Source organism: Balaenoptera borealis, assembly GCF_965194805.1.
Source record: "Balaenoptera borealis genome assembly, chromosome: 20".
Taxonomy (NCBI): domain Eukaryota; kingdom Metazoa; phylum Chordata; class Mammalia; order Artiodactyla; family Balaenopteridae; genus Balaenoptera; species Balaenoptera borealis.
In genome coordinates, this window is record NC_138879.1 from 12679732 (window position 1) to 12698899 (window position 19168).

At 63.1% G+C, this 19168-nt stretch overlaps 2 protein-coding genes across 7 annotated transcripts in view; one reads left to right on the forward strand and one right to left on the reverse strand.

Moving 5' to 3' along the window:
* The first annotated feature begins 4780 nt into the window (after window positions 1-4780).
* Window positions 4781-16692, forward strand: SLC16A3 (solute carrier family 16 member 3). Of its 3 annotated transcripts, XM_082374235.1 has the most exons (7): window positions 4781-4872; window positions 11520-11649; window positions 12356-12415; window positions 12754-13001; window positions 13471-13614; window positions 13912-14676; window positions 15598-16692. In XM_082374235.1, exons 4-7 carry the CDS (start codon window positions 12779-12781, stop codon window positions 15849-15851), a joined length of 1386 nt encoding a protein of 461 aa, XP_082230361.1. In that variant the 5' UTR covers window positions 4781-4872; window positions 11520-11649; window positions 12356-12415; window positions 12754-12778; the 3' UTR covers window positions 15852-16692. The 3 variants fall into 3 exon arrangements, with proteins under 3 accessions (XP_082230361.1, XP_082230362.1, XP_082230360.1); XM_082374236.1 differs by lacking the exon at window positions 12356-12415; XM_082374234.1 differs by lacking the exons at window positions 4781-4872; window positions 11520-11649; window positions 12356-12415 and adding an exon at window positions 12422-12557.
* Window positions 15882-19168, reverse strand: part of CSNK1D (casein kinase 1 delta) — a 38318-nt gene continuing 35031 nt past the window's right edge. For all 4 annotated transcript variants that reach the window (XM_082374241.1, XM_082374247.1, XM_082374243.1 and 1 more), the window contains 2 exons: window positions 16819-16972; window positions 15882-16040 (listed from right to left, as the gene is read on the reverse strand). In XM_082374241.1, the coding sequence (XP_082230367.1) occupies window positions 16883-16972 (90 nt within the window). In that variant the 3' untranslated portion in view covers window positions 15882-16040; window positions 16819-16882. The remainder of the gene's footprint in view (window positions 16041-16818; window positions 16973-19168) is intronic.

Consider the following 19168-nt stretch of genomic DNA (forward strand, 5'->3'; position numbering starts at 1 on the left):
AGGGTGCCACAGGGTGTGGCAGCAGCCTCAGGACAGAGGCTACCTGTCCTCAGAGGCTGTGGCCCTATGAAGTTCCCCCTTTCACCCCTTGCAGGTGCCCCACCCTCGATGCCCTCACTGGCTGTCCAAGCAGAGCTCAGTTGAGGACCGGGGTGGGCGTGACGGGTGCAGGGTGATGGGTGACTTTGGGAAGGTGGAGGGAGATGCCGAGCTGGGGCAGGCCTCAATCTGAAGCCCGGCGGATGGATGTTGGCGTGGGTGGGGCGGGGGGGCTTGTCCACATGGGAGCCCCCCCGACCAGTCTGGCTGGACGATGGGGCTGGGGAGACACCCCTAACAGGTGAGCTGGGTGAGCTTTCAAACCCTCCCAAGAGTGGTCAGGAGGGCTTCACTGCCACTTCACGGATAGGACACTGAGGCCAGAGCGTGTCAGGGTTGACCCGGGCTGCCGGCACGACTTCCTCTCTGCTAGGCCCCTTCACCCCACCTCGACAAGAGTCTTGGGCACGCCTGCCCAGCTGCCCCACTGACCTTGGGTGCTGAATGTTTCGGCAGCAGCACCGACCCTGTCTCAGTCCTGTCTCTTAGTGGCATGGGTGAGTTCACCGCGGCCACCGAGGAGGGGGGCCATTGCCCCAAGTCTGCTGCCACCACCTGGACCCAGCCTCCCATGCTGGGTTGCTGTTCCTCACCTCCCAGGTGAGACCCTCGCTTCAGGACTGCTGCAGGGTCAGGAGGAGTGGGCAGCTGGGGCGGCCCCCCTTGTGACTGACCTTGGCCCGAGGGGCAGCAGCCAGCCGGGTTCCGCAGGGGAAAGCCAACGGCTATCAGAGGGATCACCCGCCAGGGCCCAAGCCAGAGCCCATCCACCCCCAATCCCAGCCACACCTCAAACTCCTGCCACAGACGCCCCAATATCCGCACAGAACCCCACCCCGGACACTCCCACCCCCCACAGACACCCCCAAGCCCCACCCATACCCTCACCCCAGTGCCCAACACCAGCCCTGGGTGGGGAGGGCAGGTGAATCAGGCTGGGCTGGGCAGGAGTCTGGCCTCTGCCGCCTGTTTCTACCTCCGCCCACAGCCTGGGCCAGCCAAGTGGTCAATATGTTTATTTTTCAGGGCGCCTGAACTGACTCTGAGGAAAAGCCGAGTGGCAAGCAGGGAGGAAGGGGAGTGGCCTACCTTGGGGAGGGGCCTGTGTACCACTGGCCTCAGTCTTCTGGAAAGGCGGCCTCTCCACCCTGAATCATGGGAGGTGTGGCCCAGCTGTGGTGTGAGTGAGGACCGGCTGCGACAGTCCTGCCTGCCTCCAGGTCCCTAAGGACGGTGGGGTCAGGAGCTGGACCCCAGGGCTGGGGGGTGCAGGCTCAGCCAGAATGTCCGTCCCATGACTCGGCTTTCTTCAACCGACCCAGCCTGTGCTGGCCCCGAACCCGTCCACGGGGTGCTGGCAGCCGATGCTGGGTGGCACAGGCAGTCCAGGGGCAGGATGAATGGCCCGACTGGGGCCTGGAGCCCAGTGGGGGTGCCCAGGGCTCAAGGATGGGGCCTCTGCATGGCCCCATCAGACCCTGGAAGTTTCCCTGATGCCCGAGATCTGGCCCTGCGTAGGAGCAGGAGGCCTGTCCCACCATCCTCCCCGGGGGGCTGCCACTGAGACCCTCTGAAGTCTCTCCAGGTTTCCAAGATCATTTTCAGAGACAGTGGCATGGCGGAGCCTGGCTCCCATCCACCATCTGGGTGGAAAATGGAGATCAGACTCTGAGAAGGTGATGGGCCCAGTAGACACCCCTGCTCCATATCCATCTTCTCTCCTTGGGGAGGGTGGAGCACAGTCCCCACCCAGGAGCTGCAGCAGCCGGCGAGAGGGTGCAGGCAGGCCTGGAGGCCCCTCAGAGCACGTTCTAGGGCCTGATGGGACCTGCAGCTGTGATTTGGAACAACTGGAAGAATGAGAATCCAGGAGATGGAGCAGGTGGGGGCACTGGCAGGGGCGTGGTGGACCGTGGGGAAGGGCAGGGCCAGAAGCAGGTTGGGTCATGAGGGAGAGCATCCCCCCCACCTCGCCAGGGGTGGCTGCACCTCCCCGGGTCACCCACCCCCTCCCTTTCAGAAAAGGGGAGCTTGGGTTGGGGGGCTAGCCCAGGGCCACTGCGGGGGACGAGGCATCGGAGTCAGACTTGGGGTGGGTGTCCCTGGCCTTCTCCGCCCCTCCCCTGCACCACAGAATTGCACCCGCTCCTTCCCTGCTGTGCTCAGGGCTCCTGGCCCTGGAAAGTGGACTGAAGCACCCAGGGGGAGCTTGGGGTCTGGAAGGCCGAGGGTCTCAGGTTGTGGAGGTTTCTGGTCCTCCCCTGCAGGGCCCTGGTCCAGGGGAGGTCCTGGGGGGACCCTGCTCTGCCCTGCCGCTGACTGTCAGCAGGTGGTTTCCCACGCAGGGCCACACACAGAGGCCATCACTCTGCCACCCCACTTTGGTCTTCCTCCACTTCCCCAGTCAAAGCACACTCCCTGGAGCCCTGCTGGGGTGGGGGCAGGGGCTGGCAAGCCGGTGCCTGATCAGCCTGCCCCCGCTGTCCCTGGGAGGGGGGAGCCCACACTTCAGCTCTGCGTGAGCAGCCAGGCTGGCCCTGGGGCCCACACCCATGGAAGACCATGCCTGAGGGGCCCTGGGTCTGGGGAACTGTCCTCTCCCTCCTCGGGGCTCCTGCAGGACCACAGTATCTCTGGATAAACACCCCCAGCCCTCCCAGATGGAGCCTTGGTGTCCCTTTCCTTCTTGGGGAGCAAGGGTGGATCCCAGGCACTCCCTCAGATCACTGGGTGGGGGCCCTCGGGGGCCCTCCCCGGTCGCAGAGCTCAGAGAAGACCCAGAGCTAGTCTGAGGGAGGCCGGGAGCAGGTCGGAAGACCCCAGCCACCCCACATCTGTCTCCCTTTTTGGGCCGCTCTGAGCTCTTCCATTTTGGGGTGGGTGGGGGCAGGAGCGGGGGGGTCGGGGCTCGAGGGCTGCACAGCTCCTACCTAACAGGAATCTTTGGTTCCTGGGGTGAGGGGCACTAGCTGCCAAGCCTCATGAAGATGGGTAGGGCATCCAGGTGGTGGCAGGAGGGGCCCACGCAGGGCAGGGTGTGGGTCTAAATGATCTGAGGCAGAGGAAGGAGGTGCCCCACCCCAGAGGTTGGAACTACCAGCACGGGTGAGGGATTCCCTTCTGCAGCTCTGCCCTGCACCCCCTCAGATGCCCTCCCATGCTGGTGTACCTTCCACCTTCAGCCGTGAGGAAGCCAGTGAGTGTTGTTGGTACAGGCAGTTGCGGGTACCATCTGATACCCCATGGGGACCCCCTTCCTTCCCAAGGGCCCCTATAGACACCCAGGGTCCAGGCCAACTCAGTAGGGCTTCACCTGGAAGGCCTAGGCCAAGTTGCTGTTGGAGGCTTGGGCTGTGCTTCGTGCTTTCTTGTGTGTGCATGCCTATGTGGCAACTTCTTTAGCATTTGGGGGTGAGGGTGGTCGGGTCCCGGGCCGGGGTGGCAGCTAGACCCAGCCCAGCCTCTATGAGTGCCAGGGCTCTTTTGACAGGGGGTGGTGGTGGGGTGGTCTCCCGGCATCTGAAATAAAAAAAGCAGAAGGCCTCAGTGGACTTGGTGTCTCAGAAGGGGTGGTCGGATGGTGAACTCTGGGCCAGGAGGCCAACACCACCACCGTTCTGCCCACCCCTCTGTACTGTGCCAAGGGGGGTGGGCCACCCCATAGGCCTCTGGAGGGGGGTAATCCTCCAGGGATGCTCACTCTGTCACCCTGTCCAGGATGAGCTGGAATCTTTGCCATAAATCCCAGAGACACCAATGCCTGGCCTCCTGTAGTCCCAGAAGACTTTGGTGTCATTTTGAAGTAGGTTCAATGGAAAGTGGTCCTGTGGCTCGGGGGCAGCCACCAAGTGGTGTCCTGGGCCCAGGCCACCAATGGCCACACTCCCTGGTGCCTCCTCAAACCTTAGTTCTTTCCATCTTGCAGATGAGAAAACCCGGGGTTTGAAACACCTTGCCCAGGATCAGCCAGGATCAACGCTCCCCTTAGGTGAGTGTCTGCGGGGTGTGGGGATGTGGAGCATGCCTTGGGGCCCCCTCCATACCCCCAGCACAGCCCGGTTCTGGGAGCTCGAGAGGAGGGGCAGCGGCTGTTGTCTGGCTCAGCAGCGCACAAAGCCACAGGGGGAAACGGAAGTCAGAGAGGATGGAGGTCTTGCCCAAGATCACCCATGCAGGGCGGGGTGGGGGTTGGGGGGCCGGGGCGGGTGTCGGCCCCGAGGTTTGGATGGGGGCGCAGATCGCAGGGGGCTTGGCCAGGGATGCCTGCAAAGCCCCAAAGCTGAGCCGAGAGGCGGGAACCCCACGGGGTCCGCGGGCACTTCGCGGCGTGGGGTGCGCCTGGATGCGCGCGCTCACCTGTCAGAGGGCGCGGCCCGGGGCGCGGGGGCGACGGGGGTCACTGCGGGACCCAGTCGGGCTCCCATCAAGCCCAGGCAGAGGGAAGCGAGCGAGCACAGGGTGGGAGATGGAGGGGCGGGAGGGGGCTGCGCGCCCGGGCTCCCAGCCCGGCGCCAGGGGATGGCGAGGCTGGGGGGCCGGTCTGAGGGCGCGGGGGAGCGGGACTGGTTGGGAGAGAAGGCACAACCCGCGCCGGTGTCCGCGCCGTCGGGGAGCACTGGGGCGCCCCTCCCGCGGGGTCCAGGCAGGGCGGCGCCAGGCGGCGGTGACGTACACTGGGGAAGTGCCGCGCGAGCGGCCAGAGCACTGAGTCGCCCCCGGCACCGCGCCCGGCAGCTAGGCGAGCAGAGGCGCGCGGCGGCCGAGCGGCAGCAGGTAGGCACTTCCCGGGTGCTTCCGCGGCTCCGGGACTGGGACCCTCTGAGTCGCCCCGGCGCTGAGTCTGCACCCGGCGTGGGAGCGGCCTCGGGGTCCGCACTTTTGCCTTTCGCCCTCCTGGTCCGGGGGCGCCCCGGGCACAGACGAGCCCCCCACCCCGGGCGGCCCCCATTGAGGGCCCCGGGGAGCCAGCCACACCCCTCCGCGCCCTCGGACCCGAGTCGCGCGACCTCGACTTCCCCGGCTCGTCTGGGCGCCCCTCCGTCGGGCAACCCTCGGGCTGCATCTCCGGTTCCGGGTATAAATAGCTCGGTTCGCGGCGAGCGTCTGGGGCTCGCCGGCTATATTTGGTGGGGCTAACGCCCCCTTGCCGCGGCCTGTGCCCCCTTGCCGGGGGATTGGGGAGCACGTGCGCTCCAGGCCGGGGCGCCCGGGGTGGTGGTGCCCGAGGGCCCGTCCTCTCTCTCACCTCCTCCCTGTTCTCACCGCCGCCCTAAACACTCACCAACCCAAACCTGCCCTCAGGCAAAGGCTTCTGATCCAGACCCTGGGCAGAGAGATGGGGACCCACCTTCAGGATCAGACTGGAGTCCCTGAGCTCACCTCACCCTTCTCCCAGGCCCCTAGCCCTGGGAAAACCAGGTGGGGCCTCAGGGGCCTTGGTTTACTTACCTGAAAAGTGGGTTGACAACTTACCTACATGGATGCTGGCCCAGGCCCGTGGCTGGCAGGCCTGTGAGTGGAAGGGGAAGCAGTTGGGGTCATGGCTGCTTGTGGGGGGGGGTGCCTGGATTCTGGGTGAGGGACAAAGGGGCAGCCCAGGGCCCAGAGTGCTTCTCTGTCCCAGATGCACTAAGCTGCGCACCCAGAGGTGCCTGGGCTGACAGGATCACTCTCTGTGATGACCATGGCCAGGCTGAATGGTCTGAGGGGCAGGAGATGGCAGCTGGACCAACAGCCTTCATGCAGCCCAGGTCAGACGGGCTTGTCCAAAGCCAAGGGCAGGTGTGGGTGCTGTGTGGGTTAGTGGGTTCAGGGGTCCATTGCCTCATTCTGAAGGCCCAAGAGTCTTCAGGGGTCAGATGGGCGCTGGGAGGGACAGGGACAGATGCAGGAGTGTGTCCTGGAGGATGGACTGGGCCCTTTGGGCTCAGCTGTTAAGGAGTTGCTCCCATGGTGGGAGGTCTGCCCCCAAGGGGCTCTGAGGGCATGGGTGGCAGTGCCCAGACAGGCGTGGAGCCTTCCTGCCCAGCAGTCTGTGGTGTAGACAGTGCCTGGGGTGGACATTGGGAGGCCTGATCCCCAGACAGGCTCTGTAACAACCCCATGTGACCTTGGGCAGGGCCTGATACCCAGGAGGCAACCCAGCTCTCACCCACTCCAGCTGGACACCTCAGTTTGAAGGGCAGCAGGAGCGGGAGGTGTTCATGCTCCTCAGGACACTGGCCAGGGAGAGTGTGTGGAGCGAGGTCTGTGGGGTCCCACTCACTGGCTGGTGGTGTCCGTATGACAAGGCTGACTTGCTCCAGGGCGGTCCTCGCAGAGACCTGGCAGGTGTGGAGGGGGCCAGTTCAGCCTCCTCGAGGTGAGGAGCCCAGCAGAGCCACCCCAGGGCCCCGGGCTGGCCCTTCTGGGAGGTGACCAGTGGAGAAGACAGCCAAGCAGAGCGATCAGTCCATTGGAGACACCTCCGGATCAGGCAGGATCAGGCCTCGGGCGCACTGGGCCCCGACACAGGGGCGGGGCGGGGCGGGAGCGGACAAGGCATGGGGCTCCTCATGGCTTCGCCTCGGCGAGTGCAGACCTCCCGGCTTCAGTCTCCATCTGTGAAACGGGCTGTGCGGGGAAGTGGGTCCCGGAGACCCGGAGTTCTCTGTCAATGTTGCTAGCTCCAACTCGCGCCCACCTGGCCCAGCCCCAAAGGGGGGACAGTGAAGCGGGCCCCGCTCTGTGGGAGCCGCGGGGTCCCCTTCGGCGCTCGGGGACGCCCAGTGTGGCTCCGGGGCTCGCTGATCCGGGCAGCCGCGCGCCTTGGCTGTGCGCTCCGGCCAATACGGTAGCGGGAGGGAGGGCGCCTACTTCAGGCAATACGGCGGCGGCTCCTCCCTTGGCGCGGTCACGTCCCCCACGTCCCGCGCGCGGCCAAGCAGCGGGGCTGGGGCGGGGCCGTGCGGAGCATCCTCTCTCCCTCCCCACCTCCCAGCGCCCCCGCTGGCGGCGAGGTCGGCCTGACCCCCACCTGCCCAGCCAGAAGCTGGAATGGGAAGGAGCGTCCGTTGTCTGTCCTGCTCCCTCGGGTCGGGTGGGGGTGGTGGTGGGTGGAGCTCAGGGTCCCTCCACATCCCCCTCCCCAGCCCTTCTCCCCTCCTCAGCCACCTCCCCCCTCCTACTTGTTCCAAAGGCCCTATGTGGTGGTGGTGGGAGCTGGGAACCCAGTTTTGGTGGAAGGGGCCCCTCTTGGCTGGTGGGGCTTGCCGACACAGAGACCACCTTCTGGGCCTTGGCTTTAGGTTACAGGCTTTCGGGTTGGGGGGCTGTAGGGAGTTGAGGAATGGGACAAGGTGGCCACGTGGATGGGCAGGCCAGGCACTCCCAGGCTGGGCAGGGTTGGGTCCAGGCCTGGAGGGGGACAGCTTGGGCCTGCTCAACTACCTCCTGGCCCCTCCTCATTGCCCACTGAACTCTCTAGAGGAGGGGGCTCCAACAGGGTAAGCACAAAAACATCCCCAGGGCCACTCTCGAATGGCCTCCTCCTGTCATAACGGGGTGATGGTGGTGGAGCGGAGAATGACTCAGAGCCAGGGGCTGGCCTGGGGCGCAGTGTCCAATCTGGTGAATGAGGCCACTGTTTCCACCCCACCGGCCCCTGCAAGAGGACGTGAGCCCACCTGAGAGTTTGCAGGGGCACTGGACATGTGGTGGAGAGCTGTGTGGTCAGTGGAGGTGGGGTGGAGGGCCCAGGCCAAGCTGAGGAGGCCTGGACCAGACCTTCACCCACTGCCCAGCTCCCACCTCCCCAGAAAAAGCCCCAGTCACCTCCCTCCAGTCACAGCTCCAAACACAGGTGAGGGCAGGGCTGAGGTGGGCATCTGGGGTCCTTTCCCCCCTCTTGGGAGGGAGACAGGCACTCCGACCAGTGGTGGATGGGTGAGAGCGTCCTGGGTCTTTCTGGTTACCTGTTTGCACAACAGGGGCAATGGGAGAAGGAAGGAGGGGAGGTTCTCCCTCCTCCTGAGGGTGCAGCACCCTCTTGCCTGTCAGCTACCCCCATGGGCTTCAGGGGCCTTGGGGCTCGAGGAGCCAGGTGCTAGCCACACTGGCCCGCTTCCCTGGTGACATTGCTCAGGCATGTCTCCCAAGCCACCTGGTGCGGGAAGAGTCAGGAAGAAATGTAATTGCCCCTTTCCTGCCCTGCCCACCTGGAGCTAGTCTCCAAGGACTAGAAGTCCAGTTAGGTAACTGGCCAGCCTAGAAAGTGCACCGACTTAGCACCTGGGACAGGACACAGGCTCTAGGGCTGGGGGCCCCTCGCACTGAACCCCGCTCCCTGGGTTCATGGCCTGCCCTGGGGACTGATGGGCCACAGACCCAGGACCCAAGGTGGGTGAGGGGACTGCCAGTACAGAGGCCTAAGGAGCAGCGGCAAGCTGTGGCTGGATTGGAGTGGCAGAAGGGGTCTGGGAGGTGGTGAGGCCAACAGGATGTGAGTTCAGGGCTGGCTCTGAGGTGGGCGTGTGGGGTCAGGTTGGGAACACATTGGTATGAGGTTTGCACTACTCTCCGGGTGGATATGCGGGGGTGGGGGTGAGGCTGGGCACTGTCACCACCAAGATGGCATTCAAAGCCAGTGAGTGTAGGCAGAGAAGGGGGGCACTGGGTAGAGGGGTAATGCAGAAGCTGGAGCCTGACCCCAGCTAGGACCCTCACCCAGATAGCCAGTGGGCCCCTGAGGGAGCAGCTGGTGGGAGCCCTTGATTTGGGAGGGCACAATGGACGGGTCATTCTGAGGGACCTCTGTGTACATTCCTCTTTGGGCCGGGACCTGGGGGCAGTCCCTGGAGCCTCACCTGACCCAGAAGCGGGCACATACACCCCACCTGGGAGATCAGCTTTCTGAGGCCCAGAGGGCGGGTTATTTCTGGGCTGCGTACATGGTTTGCATGCTTCTCTGGGAGACTAAATGTCACTGAAAGGACAGCCGGCCGGCATGTGCTCACAGATGTGCTGGTGCCACCTCCCTCTGCGCTGCACTGAGGGTCTCCGACCAGCCCCCAAGGGGGCTGCTCCTCCCACCCTGGGTTTTCCTTGGAACATCAGCCACCTGTACCCAAGCCTGCCTCTTCAACATGACGGGCTGGGCTGATTGAGGACATTTTGCTCTTGGAAATCCCAGCTCCTTCTCCACCCACCCCATAAATACACAGAGCACTGCTGAGCGAAATCCCTTTGCCCCCAACCTAGAGCCCCCCAGCCCTCCATCATCTTCCCTGCTTGCTCACCACCACCTACACCTCCGTTGGCAAACTGAAATTCACTAGAAACCTCAGTTTGAGGACCATCTGGTGTGGGGAACGGGTTGAGGGTCATTTCAGTGTGGCTGGCACCCTGGGCTGGGGGGTTAGGTGGGAGAAAGTAGTGTCTGAAGAGCTTCTGGGGCATTCAGGGGTTGGTGAGAGAGATGACCATACTGGGCCTTGGTCCAGGCACAAAAGACGGCCCCCTCCCCACGTAAGCTTCGCGTGGCAGCCACGTAAGCTTCGCGTGGTCCCAGAACACGCTGTACCCTCCTGCCTCTGGGCCTTGGCACCCATCCCTCTGCCTCCTCACCCTCCCAGATGCTAGTTCTCCTGAGGATCCTGGGGGCCTCCAGGGAGGACCCAGCCCTGGCGGGCAGAGAATGGGGCCTCAAAGGTTGGGGTGCCCATGATCCCCATGGTGCACCAGGCATGGCTGGTGGAACCACGGAAATCTCAGAGGGAGGCCCTCCTTTGTTCTGTTTTGGAACCTTGGGTTTATAAGAGTTGGGCTATTCCTAATTGCTCGGCCCAGACACACTCCCCTCCTTGGCCTCTACATGGCCCACTTGATTTACTTTAAAAAGCCCACAACCCCAAACATGCCAGGATTCTGAGGACAACCAGCCCCTCAGTGCCCCCATGGCCATGACCACTGTCCTGAGTCCTGGGTCTGGGGTTCCTGTGCTTTCTGCCTTAAATAGTGTCACTGCATCAATAAGTATTGCTTAAGATAAGTATATCTTAGGAATGTTCCCATTCCTAAGATATACTTATTAGTTTTTTGTTTTTTTTAATATCACTCAGATGCACGTACCTTAGAGACCTTTTAAACTTAACGCTATCAAGGGGAAGGGACAGCAGCTCGGTACCCCCACCCGGGAAGTTTGGCTGCGGATGACCTTTGTCCCGTTGTCCCGTTCCAGGCTCAGGCACCCGGCTGTGTTGTCAAAGGCAGGGCTCTGGAGGAGAAACTAGGGGTGGGCCACACCGAAGCTGTGCTCAGACTGTCCCGTCCCAGGTTCTGTGCAGCCTCAGATGTGGAGGTGGCCACCCAGGGGGCTATGCCAGGTCACGGGTCTGTGCACACATTTGCAGGAGGATGGGGGGCTCCCTTGGCTGGGGTGCCCCCGTGAACCCTTCAGCTGTGTCCCCGGACGGCTGCGCAGCCCTTGGCGTCGGACGCACCCTTCATCCTGCTCACTGAAGCCCAGGAGCCTTCCAAGCACTGGGGCAAAGTGCTTGAAAGAGCACTGGGGTCTGAGTGCCGGGAGAGGTGAGGGCTTCTCCTAGGTTTCCCAAAAGTGGCGCCTGTGGCCCTGGCCCAGCTGAGAACCAGCAGAGGCTCTGAAGGTGGACCTCTGGCCCAGTCTGGGGTGGGGGGCAGGGCCGCTGTTCTGCTCTGGTGGGCTGTGTCTGCCTTGTCATCACCCTGACAGCCAGCTGGCTCCTGGAGGTCTGGTCATCAAAGGGTGGTGCCCACGGACAGCAGCTACTTCTTAGAATCACCTAGGATGCCCTTAAAAAACAATCCCCCCCAACACCCTTTGAATCAAAGCCCAGGACCTCCCTCCACTGCTGAATCAGAACCTGGATACCCACCCGTCCACTGAATCAGAGCCCACCCCCCGCACTGAATCAGATTTCAGACGCCCCACCACCGCTAAATCAGAGCCCAGATCCCCCCCAGACTACTGAATCAGAGCCCCCAGAGGGCACAGCACCTGTGGCTGGGGTGCTGGGGGGCAGGCTGGAGGCAGGGGGGGGCGGGGGGGGGGAGCAGAGAGTGTGTCTTATTTTCCACATTCCTTTCCCGCCACACTGAAGCTGTGCTCAGACTGTCCGGGCATAGAAGCCCTTGTCCTCATTCCAGAGCCCTGTCCCAGGTTCTGTGTAGCCTCAGATGAAAGAGTGGCCACCCGGAGGGCTGTGCCAGGTCAAGAAGGATTCAAGGAAAAGGGGCAAGGGGTGGAGTCAGGACAGATTATGAAACCCAGGAAGGCGGGCTGATAGGAAGGGGGCTGTGGCGCTGAGTGTGCAGCTCGTGCAGGAAGTGCTCGGGCATCGTGCAGGTGGAGTGTTTACACCACTAAGTCGGCAGATACTACATATCAGCGCTTCCCCCACCAGGGAGCTGGTTTATAGCTCGCTGCTGGTGGGGAGACAGCTTCAGTGGGCAGCAAGCGACTGGATCCAACAAGCGCTCCCTTCCCCGCGCCTGCAGCAAGGTCTACTCTGTCCTTGGAACAGCTTCTGCCAGGTGAGGTGGGGGGACTAGGCCACCAGGCTGATCTCTGGGATTAGGGGGTTTCTGGAGCAAGGATCAGGGAGGGGTAGGGGATGAAGATGGGAGGGGAGGGAAGGATCTCCAGGTGGAAATCTGGCTGCAGTGTTTCAAGTTACTGGGCCTCAAATGAGCTTAGTTCCTGGGGTTTAAAAGAGGAAAGTTGACCCTGAGCTTCTTCAGGTTTTGGGCCGGCAGTGGGTGCGGCCAGCTCCCTCCTTGGCAGCCTGGGGGCTAGAATGGTTTGCTCTGGTAGGCCGGGTGGAAGCGTGTCCCTCCTGCCCTTCCCTCGCCAGAAGGGTTAAACTCCAGCGGCCGACAGGCACCTTCCACCTGGGCTGGCCCTGCTGCCCTCAGGCTCCCAAAAGAGCTGAGGCAGGTGGATGATAATGAGATGGGACGAGTCGGGGCCAGCACAGTGACCCCCGCCCTCCCCACCTGCTCTTCCCCGCACAGCACAGCCTGTGTGAGCCTCTTCTTCAGACTCTCACTTCTTGTGCAGTGTGATCAGAGTGGAAAGGACCGGGGCGCCCTGTCCCCCTGGGGGTGGGAGAGCAAGGCTGGCCACATCTAGATTGAGGTCTCAAGGGACTGCAGCCTAGTTCGGGCCCCAGGTCCTCACCAGGGCTGGCTTCACTGCCCGAGGTGCTGGCTGCTAAAACCACACTGCTTCCCAACACAGGGTCAGGCGGGAGGCCAGAGCACGGCTGACTTCCCCACTGGGGTCTGCCCTCCTCAGGAGGTAACTTGAGACCTGGCTGAGCCCAAAAAAGCCACTGCCCTTTAGAGCCAGCTGTATGGGAGCAGGCCAGGCCTGAGCGGGGCAGGGAGGAGGAGCTGCAGCTGCTGGTCACCCAGACCTTCCTGCCCTGCACCCAGCACAGGTGAGGGTCAGAGGCAGGGCTCTCAGGTAACATCGGGCAGGTGGCCTGGCCCAGAGCTGAGCTCCTGCTGGGGCTTGAGGCCTGAAGGGAGGGGTGGCCGGCCTGGGTGCCAGCCCTCAGGTGCTGTCCCCACCCTGCAGGGCTGCAGCTGGGTGACTGCCTGACAACCGAGTCAGCCTGGCTTCCTCTTTCTCAGGGACGCGGAACCAGCCCTCCTGGCCATGGGAGGGGCAGTGGTCGACGAGGGCCCGACGGACGTCAAGGCCCCAGATGGGGGCTGGGGCTGGGCCATCCTTTGGGGCTGTTTTGTCATCACAGGCTTCTCCTACGCCTTCCCCAAGGCGGTCAGTGTCTTCTTCAAAGAGCTCATACGAGAGTTTGGGATAGGCTACAGTGACACAGCCTGGATCTCCTCCATCCTGTTGGCCATGCTGTACGGGACAGGTGAGGGGCCATCATGCCAGGTGACTGCCTCTGGGAGTTCAGCAAGTTCAGTTCTGGACAAAAAGGCCTGGGGGTCGGGGGTTGGGTAGCGCACCCAGCGTCTTCAGCCCCGGTCCCCAGGGGCACCTGGTGGGGAGCCCTCGAGGATGCCGTGGTCTCCAGAGTGCAGACGGGCACAGGCCAAGGCTGTCTGGGACCCTGTCCAAAGGGCTGTGTCTGCACAGCTGTGCTGGATCCCGGAGCCGTTCTTGCTGCCTGCACAGACCAACCAGAAAAGACCCCTCTAACGGGGACCGTTCCTTGTGAGCCATGCTTTGCTTAAAAGATGGGCGAGCGTGACCTGCACACTGGGCACCTGGTGCCCCTGTGTATCCTGAGCCAGGGGCAAGGGGGCATCAGGGAAGGGCAGGTCTCTCTGGGCATGGAGAGCCTCGGTCCCGCCCCTCAGCTGCTGTCCCCCACCCCCCAGGCCCGCTCTGCAGCGTGTGTGTGAATCGCTTTGGCTGCCGGCCCGTCATGTTCACAGGTGGCCTCTTGGCATCCCTGGGCATGGTGTCTGCATCCTTCTGTGGAAGCATCATCCAGCTCTACCTCACCGCTGGGGTCATTACCGGTGAGTGAGGCCCCGCCAGAAGTGGGGCGGCCGGGTGGCGATGGCTCATGTTGACGGAAGAGAAAGGACCTCCCAGGAGTGGGCAGCTGTGGGGTGTACCCACCGGGCGCCATCCTGTCCCTCGTTCCCCGTCTGTCTCTCCCGGGCACGTGGGTTGGCAACAGGGGCTCTGAACACACGCTGAGTCTCCTCACGTCGACGCCTGTCAGACCCACACATACAATCATTCAGGCGGGAGCCCGTGCTGGGGAGAACTGGGGCCGGGCCACCTGCGCTCACCCGCCCACTCTCCTCCAGGCTTGGGTTTGGCGCTCAACTTCCAGCCCTCACTCATCATGCTCAACCGCTACTTCAACAAGCGGCGCCCCATGGCCAACGGGTTGGCGGCAGCGGGCAGCCCGGTGTTCCTGAGCACCCTGTCCCCATTGGGGCAGGTGCTGCAGGACCACTATGGCTGGCGGGGTGGCTTCCTCATCCTGGGTGGCCTGCTGCTCAACTGCTGCGTGTGTGCTGCACTCATGCGGCCCCTGGAGGCGCCCCGGCTGGGTTCAGGGTCGGGGCCTGGGCCCCAGCGGCCGTCCCGGCGGCTGCTGGACCTGAGCGTCTTCAGGGACCGCGGCTTTGTCATCTATGCCCTGGCCGCCTCCATCATGGTGCTGGGGCTCTTTGTGCCGCCTGTGTTCGTGGTGAGCTACGCCAAGGACCTGGGTGTGCCCGACACCCAGGCGGCCTTCCTGCTCACCATCCTGGGCTTCATCGACATCTTCGCGAGGCCCACCGCCGGCTTCATCACAGGGCTCAAGAAGGTGCGGCCCTACTCTGTCTACCTCTTCAGCTTCGCCATGTTCTTCAACGGCTTCACCGACCTCACGGGATCCACGGCCAGCGACTACGGTGGCCTGGTGGTCTTCTGCATCTTCTTTGGCATCTCCTACGGCATGGTGGGGGCCCTGCAGTTCGAGGTACTCATGGCCATTGTGGGCACCCAGAAGTTCTCCAGTGCCATTGGCCTCGTGCTGCTGCTGGAGGCCATAGCTGTGCTCATTGGGCCCCCGTCGGGAGGTGAGTGCTGGGGGCAGGGTGGGGAGCGAAGTGCCTCCCCTCCCTGAGGCCTGGCCAGGCCTCCAGGCAGTTCCCACACCTGCTCTTCCTGGGGAGGGTACTCACCATGGGGGGCTCTTAGCTGGAGGGACCCCCCCCCCGCCCCTGCTCCCAGCCTTGTCTAGCCAGGCCACCGTGTACCTCAGCACATGGCCAGCCGGTGTCAGGAGAGAACATGGCCTCTCGCACACTCTGGGTCCCCCTTGGTTCATTGTGGGAGGAGGCCATGGGCTTGAGTTGTGGGGACAGGTGATGGCTCCAGGGTGGAGTGCTGGTCCTCCTTTCTGGCTGTCCCCACACGCTGGGGAGGCTCAGAGCTGAAGGTCGGGCTGGCTTCTGTTACATTGGGCTTTTGCTTTATTTTTTGATAACTGAGAAAATAATGGTGTGCGATTAAAATGGTGTGCACGGTGGGAGCAGCGTGGCCAAGGCCCCACCGAGCCTCTGCACCTGGGTTTGGGTCTCTCCAGCCAACCCTGTAGTCCCCCTGCTTCCCACTTGGCCTTGGCCTCTGGCTCTTCCTGCCTGGAGAGGTCTGGGGCGAGGGTGAGGAGGTGCCTGGATCGTCACTGTCTCGGGGTCCCAGGGTCCTTCTGGGGCCCAGGTGGTTCCTACGAGGGCCGCCACAGTGACAGGCAGCGGGGCCAGATCCCTCCAGGTGCCTCCACCTGGTGGGGGATGAGGCCCCACCGGAGGCTCTGCTCCAAACCCTCATCGAAGCCACTCTGCTTTAGCCTCTGGGTCTGCGCTACCCGGGGGAAGGTGGTGGGGGTGTGGGTGGCTGCCTCAAGGGCCCTGGGCTGTCCCCGGCAGGGCACTGGTGACTGGGGGGATTCGGTGGAAGCTGCAGCCCTGGGCTGACCCTGTCCCCCTGCACTGCAGGCAAGCTCCTGGATGCGACGCACGTGTACCAGTACGTGTTTGTCCTGGCGGGGGCTGAGGTGCTGGCCTCCTCCATCGTGCTGGTGCTGGGCAACTTCTTCTGCATTGGGAAGAGGCCCGAGGCGGCCACGGAGGAGGAGCATCACAAGCCCCCCGAGGACGTGAGGGTGGACTCTCGGGAGGTGGAGCACTTCCTGAAGACAGAGCCTGAGAAGAACGGGGAGGTCGTTCACACCCCAGAAACGAGCGTCTGAGCCGGGGGAGGCCAGCAGGGGTGGCAGGGAACTGGACAGAAACCATCAACGCTCGTATTTATTTCACAAACAGGACTAGCTTGGGCGGGGCTCTTGGCTCCACGCCGGCCGCCCGGGCAGCGGATCATCGCCCGATCAGTGTTTTTCAGGGGACGTGGCAGGGTGGGAACGTGTCATTCCAAGGTGGATCTGTGGTGAAGCCAAGCCGTGAGGTTATGAGCCGTCTGCACCAGGGACCCCACCTGCTGACCCCAGGGAGCCTGGTGCCCACCGCTGGGCTCAAGGACCCAGAGACCCACGCTTTGGAGACAACATGATTTTAATCAGGGGGCGGGGCCGGGGACAGCTGCGGAGCGGGCACTGCCATGACAGGCCTCCCTGCGTGCCCATGAGCGCCCCATCCTGCCGGGTCTCCCCATGCGCCCCAGCCCACCCCTCTTTGAGCGTCCAGTGGACAAAGCTCCCTCCTTCACTTCTGAAGGTTTGAGATAAACCTGCATGTGGGAGGTGCCGTCTCAGAAGGAATATCTTCCAGGAGCTGCAGGAGTTTTGCTCTACGTAGGGGCAAGTAGTCTAACTGTTCACCCCAAATCTCACTTTATCAACAAATAGCCTGGTTATTTTTACAAAGTGGTTCTGGTCCTTGTTAGCCATGTCGGCCTTCTAAGCACTGCTGGTTCTGGACCCTGCCCTGATGGACCCCAAATGGCTCAGAGTGTTCACACAGCACCCTGGTGGCTGGCAGGGAAGGGGTCACGCTGCAGGGGTGTGTCCACTGAAGCTGAGATATACGTGTGGTTTCTGTTCACTGGTGTGTGTTTAAAGAAAATGATCTGCCTGCCTTTTGTTTATTCGCCCCTCAGTTAGCTGACAGTCACCGCATGTGGTCAGCGTCCTGGGCTGGTATCTGCTCCCCATCCTCCTCCAACAGCCCCACTCAGCCTCACCCCGGGTACTTCACACCCACCTGCCCTTGTGGCCAGCGGCGGCCTATGTGGCTGGGAGCCCGGTCAGAGGCCGCTGGGGCCGCCTCAGTAGGTGGTGCGTCGAGGGCGCTGGGGATGGCAGCGGGCACCCTGGCGGGCCGCGTGCAGCCGGAGAGATGCCATGTCCCTGCTCCTCTGCAACGAAAAGCAAGCAAGAGCTCACATCTTGGGTCCGCCCCAGAGATGTCGCCCCGAAGGGGCTGCTGTCTCCCTCCTCCATCTGCCCCTTGAGCTCTATGAGGGAGCCAGGCACCTGCCCGCAGCCCCCTGCCCCATCTGTCATCCTTTCTGTCCTCCCTTCCCCTCTGCCAGGGGCTTGGGCTGTGGGTGGTGCTAGCAGTCACAGGGGTCAAGGGGTAGCCCTGCATCCGCTGACCTCACCCTGTAATAAGGTGGGCCAGGCAGGGCCCCCAGGCCAGCCCCTGGGCAAAGCTGAGCCATAAGTGCCCCACTTGTCAGGTCTTAAAGGGCGAGCCCCACCTGTGGTCTCTGCAACCACCTACCTGAGCCGGAGGGAGGCAGGGAAGAGGATGCAAGTGGGCAGCCTGCTTGTGCCCCTCCCCCAGCCACCTCCCAGCCCTCATCACACCGCCCCCTTCTCTCCTGATATGAGCTTGGCCTGGCTGTCGCCAGTCATTCAGTTATCCTGGGTCTCCTGGAACCAGCTGTGGTGGTGACCAGGGCCCCAGTATCCCGCGCTAGTACCCCCTCATTCTCACCCGAAGCTGCCTCATGCGTTCCCCCCTCCCTACTCGAGGACTGGCGACTCTCTACAGGCATGCTCTGGGGACACTGTTCAGTGATTCTGAGATGGTCAACATGTGGGAGTTGCTCCGCTGGGGTTGGGACCCACAGCTGGTCTGGGGCTGGACCCATGCACCCCAGGGTGGACCTGAGGCCCCCTGCCCGCACAGCAGCGACACCAGCTGGTTAAAGCATCCAGGGGCTCTGCCAAGATTGGAGACTGATCCGCAGGGGCCCTGGGGGAGAAGGTGACCAGACCATCTTGACTGCCTAGTTTTCTGGTTCCAGATGTTTCCAATTGTGCCCAAGACACAGAGAAAAAAAACTTCCTGTCCTCAAAGTTGTGGCTGTCAAGAGCCCTAAGAGCAGTTGACGACAGTTGTCATCAGTGCTCTGGTGCGGATGGGGCTGCCCCTAACCCTCTAGACGTCCCACTAAAGGAGACTCACACCCAGCATCCTGTGAAGACCCAGATGCCCGTGCTGAGCCCACTCTCACGGGCCCTTCAGCACCTCCTTGGAGGACACATACACAATCAGCCTAAATTGGGGGGTGGGGTACACGAGCCAGGCACCCTGGGCTGCTACCCCCACCCTGGCCAGACCTCGGGGCACCTGCCACCCTGTGCGGAGAACACCCCGGGACACGTGTGCAGGCCCCACGCTAGGAGAGCCTGGCAGGACAGACGCCACCGTCAGTGGCTGCCTAAGGGTCCTGCCAATGGCGGTCTGGAAGGCAGCCGCCTAGACCTGCAGGGCCCCCTCATGGTTCCCTAAAGGACACTCCCCTGTAACCCTAAACACCCTTACAGGTAATGGCGCTGAAAGGGGTGCTGCTTCCAGAGCTCCCAGCAGATGGAGGCGGGGCGGGGGGCGGGGCAGGAAGCGGGAAGGGCAGGAGGGGTCCCCTCCCCCAACACAGGGGTTTCCAGGAGGGGCTCCAAGCACCACTCTTAGTGGTGATGGGGCCTAGGGGAGGGTGGGAGGTGGAGGCATGGGCCCGGAGCTTGCTCTCCTGAGTGTGGAGCCTGCCACGCGGGTCAGGGGGCGAAGCTCTCTGTGTCGGGCAGACAGAGGTGGCGAGGGGGCTAGGGAGCAGGACAGGCAGGCTCTGAGCGGAAGATGACAGGGTCCCTGTCCTGCCTGTGGTCCACCTCCTGGCAGGAAAACAAGAGGTAGCTCAGGGCTCGCCTCGTCACCATTTCAGCTGGGTTCAAATGTCAGCAGGCTGGGGTGGGGAACCCGCAAAGAAGAGCTCAGGCCCTTTCGGAACCTCAGGGACCACTGGCATAGCCATGGTGGCTTAGAAGGAGCAAAAGCAAGCCAGCAGCAGGTGGGAGATCCACCTGCCCCACCTGTTCCCCACGCATGTGGTGGGGCCGCCAAGCTTTCCCTGCAACGCACGCAAGGCCAGCATGCTCAGCTCCAGGACAAGTGGGTGTGGACCAGGAAGTGGCTGATTACCACGCATCCATGGGAGCACATCTGTGGTCCCAGTTCAAGAGGGACGGACCTTCCCACCCGGCCAGCCCTGCAAGTCACCGTGGGCAGGAGAGCCTGCTGGGGGCCATGCTTTCTCACTCAGCGC